A 13280-nucleotide genomic window follows, 5' to 3' on the forward strand; every position below is an offset into this window, starting at 1 on the left:
TTATTTTTCCTTTCTGCCAAATATATACTATTTTTGCTTGCTAAGAGTCTGCTATAATTACGGTGGTGAGGAAGTCAGATGATTGGACCTGTGATTGGAAGAGACTCTTGCACCTTTATCTTTTAGTATTGATGTTTTAGATTTCAGTGAGTTAAAAACCTCTGCAAAATGAAACATGTAAGCTCTAAGGTATGACTCTGGGCTTTTTGCCTTAAAGAGTCAGGTTAAAGGATGCTCTGTAGTGAATCAGAATCGATTCAGGATTAACTTTAAAGTAGAAATGGGTTTGAGCCAAATTCTCTGCATCATACTTAACATTTTGAATTAACAGAGGGAAGAAAATTTAACAAAATCTTAGTGTTCTTATCTGATAAAACTATACTTGTTATTTATATAACCACAAATTATACATCTCCTATTTATACTACTTTAGCCCTAGTAGCATCACTAACTGAATAGATAGAATTAGCTATGCTAATAACATCCAGAATGAGTTCATACATAAATATGCCTTAAAGAATCAATTACTCTATTTTGCTCAGACAACATGCCATTACTCAGGGCCCAGCTCTGCCACTTACTAGCTCTACGAGCTTGGGTAAGTCATTGATCCTTTCTAAACTTCAGTTTTCTCATTGTAAAATGAGCATATTAAGAATACATGCCTTATAGGATTTTTGTAAAAAACAAATGAGCAATGCCTATTAAAAAAAAAAGATCGGTAGAAAATAAGGCAATCTATGGATATTCAGAGTAACTGTGTACTGAATGAAATGCAGTGGTTCTAGAATTTCCCATAGGTAGCTACGCTATAGCAGAAAATTCAGAAATACTGGTGACTTGCCGCCAAGGGCAGGGGCAGGGATAGGGGACTGAGTGAGATCAGTCCTGCTGCCAACACTACCTCCACCTTCCTGCCTGACTTCAAAATAAGCAAGCACACAGTCAGAAACACCCATTACAGAGATGGCTGTAGGGCAAAGTTGTGGCAACTCTCTCTTCCTGTCATCTGTGCAAAAGAGGATTTAGAATCTAAAGAATAGAGTACTTTGAGAAATTGCTCATTCTAATCTTATAAAGAGGGTGAGTTTGAGATGTATGTGCATGTAAGCAGTGGCTGGAGGATGGGCAGGGGGAAGAGATAGACTAGTATTTAGGTACTTTATATATATGATCACTTTTAATATAATCTCCGGATTTATTTATTTATTATTTTTTAAAAAGATTTTATTTATTCATGAGACACACACACAGAGAGAGAGAGAGAGAGAGAGAGAGGCAGAGACACAGGCAGAGGGAGAAGCAGGCTCTATGCAAGGAGCCTGACATCGGACTCGATCCCAGGTCTCCAGGATCATGCCCTGGGCGCTAAACCACTGAGCCACCAGGGCTGCCCTTATCTCCAGTTTTACATATGAGGTAATTGTATCCTAAACATGTTATGGTGACTCTGGCATAAGCTGGTCAGTCTATCTGATATCAAACATTTCCAATATGCTTATGTACCTCAAATTTCAGCAAGCCCAAAGAAATTCTTGAGGAACTTGTTCAAATGTAGCTTTCCTATCCCATCCCTGGAGATTCTGATTCTGAGGGACTGGGCTTAAGCCTGGGCATGTCCATTTTCAATTAAGAGTCTCGGTTGATGCTGATGTAGGTGGTCCAGGTAACACATTATTTTTCCTTTCTGACAAATATTTTCTGGTCTCTTCTTTCCTCTCTAGAGCTACTCTATGGCCCTAGAATCGTCTTCTTCACATCTCACCTGCATTATCAACATGGACTCCTGCTTTCCAGGCTTGCTTTCTTTTGGAAATTTATTCAACACAGCAGTAGGATGATCTGTGAAAACATTGACTTCTGCTAAAATCTTCCAAAGACTTTCTACCGCTCTCAAGCCCTGGTTCCCAACTTCCCCTTGGCCTTCTCTGTGGATACTTGCAGCTTGTACATGAGCTTTTGTATTTAAGTAACATTAACATTCCTCTGGCTTCCCTGTGCATTGGGCTGCTTCCCTCTTAGGTGCTGTCCTCTCTGCCTATAACCATCTTTCTGTCCTTCGATACCTGGCCAGATTTTGTTGATCCTTCAAGGCTCTTTTTGGCCATTATCTTCCCTAGGAATTTTCCTATGAACCCCAAGAGAGGCTTATGTATTCCAGGTCTGATTTCAAATAGTATCTTGGCCTCTCTTCTCCCTTAGTGCTTATACCAGATTGTATTTTTTATTTGCTAACATGTTTATCTCTGCGGAATACTTTATGATTCCTAAACGCTGGAACCACAGATTATTTGTGGTACTTCCATTGCCTAAATCACTACTTGACACATAGTATGGCCTCAACAAAGGTCTGTAAAAAACCTGAAAACTGAAGAAATTAGAGGAGGAGAGCACAATGAGCAAGTATTTCTCTTTACTTCATTAATGAAAATTTTAGCTTAATTAGGCAATGCAAATCACATTAGATTTCAAAGGGATTTTTAATTTTTAATTAATTGAAGATTTTATTTATTTATCTGACAGAGAGAGAGAGAGAACGCGTGCGTGCGCAAGCAAGGGAGAGGGGTACAAGGAGAGGGAGAAGCAGACTCCCTGCTGAGCAGGGAGCCCAGTGTGGGGCTGGATCCCAGGACCCCAGGATCATTATCTGAGCCAAAGGCAGATGCTTAACCAACTGAGCCACCTAGGTAATCTCAAAGGTATTTTTAAAAATTTTACTTTTTTTTCCTGCTGGGAATGAGGTTGACCAGACACATTCAGGTGTCAACATATACAAAACAAAACAAAAACTCTTAAAACCTTAATTAAGCTAGAGAAGGGAGAAGAATGTAGAAACTAAAGTATATCATAAAAATAAATATGTGTATGTGTATAGTGAACAGATTTCATCAGTTGTAAATTGTACTAAATTCAGTATATAAGTTTGCAGATTAACTTGGTTGTTTTGACAGTAGTATTTTTTAAACTATTTTATTTATTTATTTGTGACAGACACAGAGAAAGAGGCAGAGACATAGGCAGAAGGAGAAGCAGGCTTCCTACAAGGAGCCCAATTCAGGTCCATCCCAGGATCTTGGGACAATGACCTGAGCCAAAGGCAGTTGCTCAACCAGGTGCCCCTTGACAGCAGTACATTTTAGACCTAGGAGGGAGGTATCTAACAAGAAATAAGTATACATAACAATACATAAGGAACATGATTTATCCTCCATTCCATTCCACAGACTAGTGGTTTCCTCATCAGTAATGTGACTAATAAATACCTTATAGAGAATAAGTGAAATAGTGTATTTTTATTCATTCAAAAGATGTTCATTGAATTCAATTGGCTTTCCAGACTCAGATAGGGACTCTCCTGCCACGTATGTATTAGAGAAGGGAACTCAAATGTAGGCCTCTGAGAACCATCTTTAGAGAAGCCTCAAGCACTTCTTTATCAGAGAACAATCTGAGTGCGGCTCACAAGATTCTCAGAGGACACAGGAGCTCAAGGTTTGGACAGATGTGGTTATGACATTCAAAAAAAGTATGAGTTTGCAGCTTTCCCCAGGATAGGCTAGTGACACTAAAGAATTCTCTGGACATAGCCATGTTTTTGTTCTTTACGTAGAAATGCTAGTCTGGTTAAAAACCACACTGGATGCAGGATAGAGAAAGAATCAGAGGAGAATGACTAGAGCCGGAAGACCAATAAGGTATCTGTTACACATTCTAGAGTAGGGAAGTGAAACTAAGGAACCTGAGGAGGTGCCTTTCTGGGTAGATGAACTTTGAGGAGAAATGTTGCTTTCTTGATGCCCCACAGAGTGGGGCAGTATGGTGCTCCTTCCACTCCACTTCCCTAAATCTCTGGGTTACTCTTAGACACTTGAGCTTTTCATGGGGCCTCAGCCATCCAAAGACCAGCTCTATTAAGGAGCTTTCTTTTGAGGGCAGTAATGACCTTTCCCTTGAAACATAAATGTCACTTTGAAGTTGTTACGAAAGCAATCTTCGTAACTTATTCTGGTGAAGCAAATGTAATTCCTAGTTGCTAACAAAGCACTGACTGTCAAGTCACTTTTTTGATAAATGATATAATGGCAGGCTCTGCTACTCTCTGTGTGTCTCAGAAAAATGATTCTCGGTGTCCTCATCTGTGACATAGTAGGACTCAATGGTCATATGTAAACTACCAAGAATGTATGAAGTAGAACTGAGATTTCTCAATGCCAGCTCTAGTTGGCTTCAGGGGGACTAGCATGGTCTCATTACCATAGCTCCATCTCTGTCCCATGCCCTCTCTCACAGTCAGTAACCCCTCCTGAAGGGAGCTTGAGGCTTTGGAAAAGAAAACAGAATAATATTAGGAACCTCTAGGTCAGATGTCCAAGGCTGACAGGTCTCTTTGATCTCTTTAGCAATCGTTTACTATTTTCCTTTGCCATTGTTTTAAGTTCAAATTTTCAGAATCTCATGGTCAGAAGACTGGAGTAGCGTTTTCGAACATCTCCAACTCTCAGTCCTTCTCCTCTCCAGTCAATCTTTCTCAAAGTTAACCAGATTGGTCTCTTTGAAATCTACTTCTGATCATTGGCTTTCCTTTCCTCCAAGAAGGGAGGATGGGCAGACAATGTTTTTAGGAGACAATGTGTTAGGCGCAAGGGGCACAGAGATGAGTCAAGCTGGACCTCTGCCAGGGAGTGACATTTGGGCAGCAATGCAGATACATGCTGGGTGAAAGCCCAGGGGAAATTCTAGGTTGGGTTTGGTTACAACCATTAAAATTCTTCTGTCTACAGGATAAAGTCCAATTTTCCTAAAAAATTTAAGGCACCAGAATTGATTTGAGTATAACTTTGCACTTCTGAGTCCTTTATTCCCCTTCATAAATTGTTGCTTGCAATGAAAGTAAACAGTGTTTTCTTTTCCAAGTATCCTGTATCCTACTCCTACACCACTGTCTGGCCCTTTGAGAATCTTACTAATCCTTCGAGGTCTCCCCATGTCCTCCAAAATTCAAATTCTCCCAGCTTCTAAGCCAGAATCTCCTCCTCTGAACTTCAGAACAATTTTCCTGTCCGTCTTTGTTTAGTGTGAATCCTTTGCTCCCTGTGGGGATGCATTCTCTCTTCTAGTACACCTGCTTCTTCAGGGCAGTGACTAGGTCTTATTCAGCTTAGTCCACACTGCCTGGCAAGCTGCTTGTACTAGCATCTAATAAAGGTTTCGTGAATGACTGAATGAACACATTTGCCAGGACTTGTCCCTCGGGCGGGCCACAATAGAGGAAGTGTGCAGCTCCAAGCTCACTTTAGAGAAGTTCTCATCCAAAAAGATGTACATTATTGAGGAAACCAGCTTCTGCCTTTCAGGATTTAAGCTTATGTCCAAGTTAGTTTTTAACAAAGTTAAACCAAATTCAGCATACTTCATTTTTCTTAAAATGCACTAAGTGACATAGTTTTAATAGGAAGAGGGTATGCTATAGTAAACAGACTACGGGCTTTGGAATCAATCAGACATGGGTTTAGGTTTTTTTGCCTTTCCAAGCTTTAGTTTGTTTCTTTCTTTTCTTTTTAAAAAAATATTGTATTTATGTATTTATTTTAGAAAGAGAGAGAGAGCGAGCACAAACAGGGGAAGTGGCAGAGGGAGAAGTAGTCTAGACCCTAAGGTGGGGTTCAATGTGGGGCTCGATCCCAGGACCCTAGTATCATAACCTGAGCCTAAGGCAGACACTTAACTGACTGATCCACCCAGGTGTCGTATCTTCATCAGTTTATGTTGAGTTTACCCATAGGTCCCAGACTGAGGCTTTTATAACAATAACTAAGTTCTGTATTCTATGTCCTTGGCTCAAGGTGAGTGGCACTTCCTGACTTCTCAGCTCTCCCTGTAGTAGTGTCTCTCTATTTCTTCAGCACACTTCCTCTTAATGGTCTTTTACTTTTTACTCTGGGCAAGAGTCTTCATTGCTGTATCGTTCTCATGGGGATTTGGAAAACTTTGATTTATTATTTCTTGATTTATAGGCTTATGGAAGATTACTGCTGGAGGCACCTTAAAAATCAACGAACCTAGGGACCTTAAATAGAGATCAATTTCCAACATTGTTCTAGGCATGTATAGTCAATCATAACATTTTCTTCCCTGCTGAGGTCATACATGGTCTCAGAATCATAACATCACAATATTCCAGGTAGAAACTATCAATTCATCATCACGATCAATCCGTCATATAGGAAGTGGAACTTGCCTGACATCCTTGATATAGTTCAAAGTTATTATTTTGCTAATGGGACCCAAAGAGCAGTGTTGACTTAATAATGAAATGAAACTAGAACTCAAGTTACTTGACCCTCATGACTGTTGGTCCAGGATTTCCCTTTCCACAGGGTCACTGGTCCTCCTTCAATAGTCATTCAAGTCCTAGAATTTATAATCTGTTTTTTTGGAATTACCTAATAGTATTTAACAACATGATTAAAAAGTATGATGCACGTGTCTTAGCTTTATGAAAAAGACACCTAGGCTTTCATAGATGTTATAAGCTCTTGAAGAAAAGGTCCTTTGTTATACTTTGCATCTTTCACAAGTTCTAGCCCTGTGTCTGGCACGTGGTAGGTATCCAACAAAAATTCTCTGATATACATTCAACTATATAGGTGAAACAAACAGGACTCTGTGTTTAAATTCCTACTAACAAGCAGTGGAAAATCCTGCTCTCTTATTTATAAATAGTATTTATTTGAAAAGACTGCATGCATATGTACCCTCACTTTTTTTTTTAAAGAGGGACACCTTATGTTTAAATAAATTCCCATTTCACCCAAATGTTTTGAGAGTAAATTGTTATGTCAATGATTGGGTTGCTTGTGACATTTATACTTAAGAATACAAGGGGCAGTGTTGTGGTTTGGGGCTCCAAAGTCCTGAGAAATGATAGCTTTTCTTTTTTATGTTTTTCATGGTGACATCTACTGACCATAACTTGTAGTTCTGTGTGATGCTCGCAAGCCAGAATTCTTAGGACAGAAAGATAAAGGAAAAGAAAAGAAAGAGCATAAGGAAGAGAGAAGGGCAGGTAGGGGGCAGTATTTTACAATACAGCAATGAGATACTTGTTTTATCACTTAAAAATAGATCTTAAAAGCTGTACAAGCCACAGCTGACATCATATTTAAAAAGATTGAATGCTTTCCCCTTATGGTCAGGAATAAGGCAAGGATGACTGCCCTTGCCACTTCTATCCAACATTGATCCAGAGGTTCTAGCCAGGGCAATCAGGCATGACAAAAAAATAAAAGTCATCTAGGTTGAAAAGAAAGAAGTAAAACTTTCTTTTACATATGGCATAATCTACATATGTATATAGAAAGTGCTGAGGAATCTACCAAAAAAACCTATTAGAACTAATAAATAGGTTCAGCAAGGTAGAAGAATATGATTTATATACAAAATAATTACATTTCTATACATTTGAAGCGAACAAAACAAAAATGAAACTGAAAAGGTAATTCACATGAAAAAAAAAAAAGAAATTGGAATCCTACCTCATATTGTATACATAAACTAAATCAAAATGGATCAAACACCCAAATGTAAGAACTAAAACTATAAAATTCTTAGAAGAATATATGGATGTAAATGTTCATGACCTTGGATTAGGTTCTTTTATATGATAGTTTCTTCTATATGATACCAAAAACACAAGTAACAAAAGAAAAATACGTAAATTGGACTTTATCAAAATTAAAAACTTCTGTACACCAAAGGACACTAGCAAGAGAGTGAAAAGACAACCTACAGAATGAGAAATAATTGGAAAGCATACATTTGATGAGAGATTGATATCCAGAATATATAAAGAATTTCTATAACTCAACAACAACAAAACCAATTTAAAAATGAGCAAAGGATCTGAATAGACATTTCTCCAAAGAGAATATAGAAATGGCTAATTAGCACACAAAAAAATGCTCAACACCAATAGTCATTAGGGAAATGCAAATCATGACCACAATGAGATACCACTTTGGACCAAATAAGCAGAAGGACATATAACAAGTGTCGGTGAGAATGTGGAGACATTGGAACCCTCATACACTGATGGGAATATAAACAGGTACAACCATCTTGGAAAACAGTCTGGAAGTTCCTCAAAATGTTAAACCTACAGTTTTTATAAGACCCAGAAATTCCACTCCATACCCAATGGAAGTAAGAATATTTGTCCACACAAAAATGTAACACAAACGTTCACTGCAAAATAATCCAAAAAATGGAAAGAACCCAGATGTCCATTAACTGATGAATAGATACACTAAATGAGATATATCCTTACAATGAGATATTGTTTGGTAATGAAAAGAAATAAAGTACTTATACATGCTACAATATCTGTGCATGAGAACATTACTGTGAACTAAAAGGAAGGAGCAGTCACAGAAGACCACATGGTATATGATTCCATTTATATAAAATATCCAGAATAGGCAAATCTATAGATAAAATAGATTAGTAGTTGCCTAGGGCTGGGTAGGGTAGAGGTGGGGATGAGGTTGGGGGGCCATTGGGAAGTAACTACTTTAGGGATTCTTTATGAAGTAATCAAATGTGATTGTAGTGATGATTGTCTAACTAAATATATTAAAAATTTCCAGATGGTATACTTTAAATTAGTTAATTGCATGGTATGTGAATTTTCTCTCACTAAGGTTATTATTAAAATAGATACATGTGCATATAATGCTTTAATTTCAATGATTAAATTTCACTTGTTAATTCTCTTCTATGTCTGTCACAACAATCCATGTATTCACTTAGATGATCCATATATATATGAAATATATATATATTTCCATGACCACTGTCTTAGCTTTAAAATGTGCAACAGACTACACATGTTTGTGAAGAGCAGGTAGGTATCTTTTATGAAATCTATCCTTTTAAAACAATTTAAAAGAAAAAGGTAAATGAAACCACTAAACTATCTCTTTGCTCCTTCAGTCTAATTACTACATCAGTTTCATCAACATATCATTTCTGTGGACCACTGGCAGCTTTACCCCCATTATTTAATATATTTACCACAAATCTACTTCATCAGAGAATACATTATTACTTTTAGCAGTACATTTATAACAGTTTTCTACTGTCTGGTAGCTCCATAATTTCTTTGCTACTGAAAGCCTAAATGTTAATTATGCTTAAACTCATGGTAGCTGAGAGAACTTAATATTTCGATTATTTTGTACCTACCCCTTTTGAATCAATCACTCCAGGTTTCGCATTAAACTTCACTGTCTTCAACCGGGCACGTTCCTTTCTTTCCACCCTAAAGAAAATTGAAAATAAAGAGCTGATCACATGGCAAGGCATTTATGAGTAAGTTCCCTATTTGTTTTAAAGATTTTATTTATTTGACAGAGAGAGAACAAGCAGGGGGAGCAGCAGAGGCAGAGGGAGAAGCAGACTTCCCGCTGAGCAGGGAGCCTTATGCGGGGCTGGATCCCAGGTCTCTGGGATCATGACCTGACCCGAAGACAGATGCTTAACTGACTGAGCCATCTAAGCGCCTTGAGTTAGTTCCTTATTAAATGAAAAACACCTCTTATTCTACAGCTCAAATACATGTATTCTAAAGTATTTCTGTTCCTTTGTTCAATATAAAAAGTCTTGGTATACTGTCTCTAAGAGGCTAACATATCCCTTGAAATTTCTGTGTTATATGTAAGGAGAGTCACAGTGATTGGAAGAAACGAGGAAGGAGAAAAACTATTTGTTACTTAAATGCCTGAAAAAAAAAAACCAACTAAAAATCTATTATAAGAAATCACAGTGCACAGAGATGAACATCTAAAGTGAAGATTACATTAACTTTTCTATTCTCCTCTGCTCCCCTCTCACACTTCATCTCTCCTACTCTTTTCTTTCTGTTTCGTTTTTCTTCCCCTCCCCTTTAGGAACACTAGGGTATTTACCTTCACCTTAAAACCAAACATAAATTCAAGATTATAGGTAATCTTGAATTTTTTCCTTTTCCCCAGTGCTGTTTTCCTGTCATCGCTGCAATTTGTATCATCGTACCTGACACTTCATTCATTCATCAAACACTCATCGAGTGCCTACCACATATCAAACAACGAGCTGGGGGACAAAGAAAAAAATTAAAAAGCATGACTGCAATAAACACACAGCAATGTGCTCCTGGTAGAAATAGAGACATAGAGACTGATAATGTTGCACAGTTAAGATTGTTGAGAGCAATCGGTGGGGTTGGGGGTGGGGCATCTAATCTTATTGGAGGGTGAGAAGGAGGGGTAGAAAGCATTGGGGTGGGCTTCTTGGAAGAGGTGTCAATCTATGTGAAATTTGAAGAGTAAGAAAGAGCTTGTCAGTAGTAAAAGTTTAGGGAGAGTTTCCCAGACAGGAGGAACAATGCATACCATGACCTGGTGATATAAGCAAGATAATGATTGCAGGAAGATTCTGGTATTGGGTATATACAGGATGGGATGTGAAACAGCGAGGTGGGTGGCGGGGCCTCCTTTTAAAAGAGATCCATCCACACTAAGGATTTGGGCTTTTTCTTTGGGGAATCCTCATAAGTTATTAGAGGATATAAAGCAGAGAAGTGATCAAACAGATTAGTATTTTAAATAATTAATCTTGGTGGAGGAGGAAGATAGATGGCGGATAGGGTTGAAAAAGAGGTAAAGAGAAGTTAGGTATCTCCTCGATTTCTTTTTTCTTTTCCTTTCTTTTCTTTTTTTTTTTTTTTTGGCTTAAGCCTCTTCAGTTAGACATGATCACTCACTCCTTCCTTTAAGTCACAACAGTACTTATTTGTATCTTCATGTTGGTATTATCTCTTGTGTCCTTGTGTTTATTTTCTCAGTGCACATACAAAGCTGTCTGTTCCTTGAGTACAAACCCACATATCACTGCACAGTATACTGTACCAAGTCCTCAATAAACCACTGGTAACTAAAATGATCTTTGAGGCATTGTTTTAACTTGACTTTTTGCCTCAATATGGCTAACTCTAATTTCAAAAATGAGGAAAGAGAGAAGAAAAGCCCTGAATCTACAGAAATTAATGGTTTATAAAATCTAAGCTATTCATAGATCAATAATTAACAACATATTGCTTTTTAACTGAGAGCTCTTTTGTGTTCCCAGCTGGAACAGAGTGAAGATTAGGGTTTCTATAGTTACAGAACAGAGTTCAGAATATATTTCAGTGTGAGAGGAGAATATTTGAGTAGAAACAGCTGAACAAAAATTTTTATATCTAACCTCCGATATTAAAGCAATATGTTCCAGTGAGAGTTTCTACTTGTACCCGACATACAACAGTTGGGAAGAGCTCAAGGAAGCCTTCAGATAAGGTCAGCTGCCAAGTGGAAAAATGCTCACTGAGAAAATGCCTGTTCTAAGCGACTTCAGCTTTTCTCAGTTTTAATCCAAGTGCAAATGTTAATTCATATTCATCTCTCTGGATCCTTCTAAAACTGTTCTTACAGCCCTGACTTTATCCTGGCTTCTTTGCATTAACCAGGCTAATTATGGGAAACACTCGTACATTAGATGATGCCAAAATGACATGCAGAGATACATGGTTATTTGATCTGGCTATGCAAAAAATTCTGCATGAACTCACAGAACTCATAGGGCTCCAAACATATATTAGGCTGAAGTCAGGATTCTAAGAACTGTTTGGAAAGAGCATTCTAATTTTTGCTTCCAGGTTTCCACACTCACCTTTTTCAGATTTCTTAAGAAATGTCCCTATTAGGCCGTCTTTAGTGGTTCATCTCTTATTTTTTTTTAAATTTTATTTATTTATTCATGAGAGAGAGAGAGAGAGAGAGAGAGAGAGAGAGGCAGAGACACAGGCAGAGGGAGAAGCAGGCTTCATGTAGGGAGCCCGACGCAGGACACGATCCCAGGACTCCAGAATTGCGCCCTGGGCCAAAGGCAGGCGCTAAACCGCTGAGCCACCCAGGGATCCCCAGTGGTTCATCTCTTACATTTTAAAAGAATTGCAAAGAATGTTTAGATGGACATACACACACACACACACACACCCCCGCTATTATTTGCTATGGTTTATTAATCTTCAAAGAGGCAATAGAAAAAAAAAACAATTTTAAAGTGCTACTGTAGGTGGCATGGTTTGAGCTCATGAGGAAGTTGGAAATTTTTGCTTTCTATTGGGGTTGGAAGTTTCACTAACAATAATGATGATAATATAAGTGTTGGCTGAAGTTTTAACATAATTATTAGTGAAAAATTCCTTTTCATTTATATCCTTTCATTTGGTTCTCACAATAACCAAGTGATGTAGATATTATCGATCCCATTTTATAGTTGGGAAAGCCAAGACTTGAAGCTTGCCAAGTTTCAAAAGTGGTAGAAATAGGGCCTGAACAAACATCTGCTAAAAGATAACTTGAGTTTCTGTTCACATCTAGTCAGTTTGGGAAAGAGCATTCAAGGATCTTCCATGTATGCCTTCTGCAATGGGAATTCTCAACACAACTGAGATTGTGGATGAGTCATACACAGTTTTAAGGCCAACACTGATCTTCAGAAATCTGTATTAAATTTTTTCACAAATGATAACCAAACTTTTCCCTTGTATCCCAATATTCCAAATGTCCTGAATTAAATAAACCATAACCAAATGCAAGTATATAATCACTTACATAACACCATAACCATAACAGGTTGGGCTTTAAATTATTATTGTTATTTTTAAGAGTGTGAGTGCAGGGGGACAGGAAAGGGGAAGAGGGAAAGGAAGAGAGAGAGAATCCTAAATAGACTCCATGCCCAGTGTGGAGCCTGATGCAGGGCTCGGTTCATAACCCTGAGATCATGACCTGAGCTGAAATCAAGATTCAGATGCTTAACCAACTGAGTCATCTAGGCACCCCTGGGCTTTAAAATTTAGAATAAACTTTAATGCTGAAATTTAGGTTAGCTACATGATTATATGCATCATTATAAATATTGAATTACATCATAAATATTGAATTAATTTCTCTCCTTGGCAGTCTTTTTGCATTCAGTACACCCCCATCATAGTTTTGCTTTCCCATCCCAGAGGCCCACATTGATTACCTCTCAGTGGTAGGTGGCTGTAGCTTATGTTTTCTCCTACATACCTCAGTCCCTTCCTCTCTTCTAGTGCTTCTTGGGATGCAGGTGGTTAGCTTATTGTTCAAATGAAAGTCAGGGCTGGGAAATAGGGCTCTAAATAATGCTGTTTTCTTTTAAGCACTAAAATC

At 38.0% G+C, this 13280-nt stretch overlaps 1 protein-coding gene across 50 annotated transcripts in view; it reads right to left on the reverse strand.

Annotated features, from left to right (window-relative positions):
• The window catches only part of DLG2 (discs large MAGUK scaffold protein 2), a 1531179-nt gene that overhangs the window by 51681 nt on the left and 1466218 nt on the right, over positions 1-13280 (reverse strand). For all 50 annotated transcript variants that reach the window (XM_072726063.1, XM_072726058.1, XM_072726052.1 and 47 more), the window contains one exon: positions 9244-9319. In XM_072726063.1, the coding sequence (XP_072582164.1) occupies positions 9244-9319 (76 nt within the window). The remainder of the gene's footprint in view (positions 1-9243; positions 9320-13280) is intronic.

The sequence above is a fragment of the Vulpes vulpes genome, chromosome 11 (genome assembly GCF_048418805.1).
Source record: "Vulpes vulpes isolate BD-2025 chromosome 11, VulVul3, whole genome shotgun sequence".
Lineage (NCBI taxonomy): Eukaryota > Metazoa > Chordata > Mammalia > Carnivora > Canidae > Vulpes > Vulpes vulpes.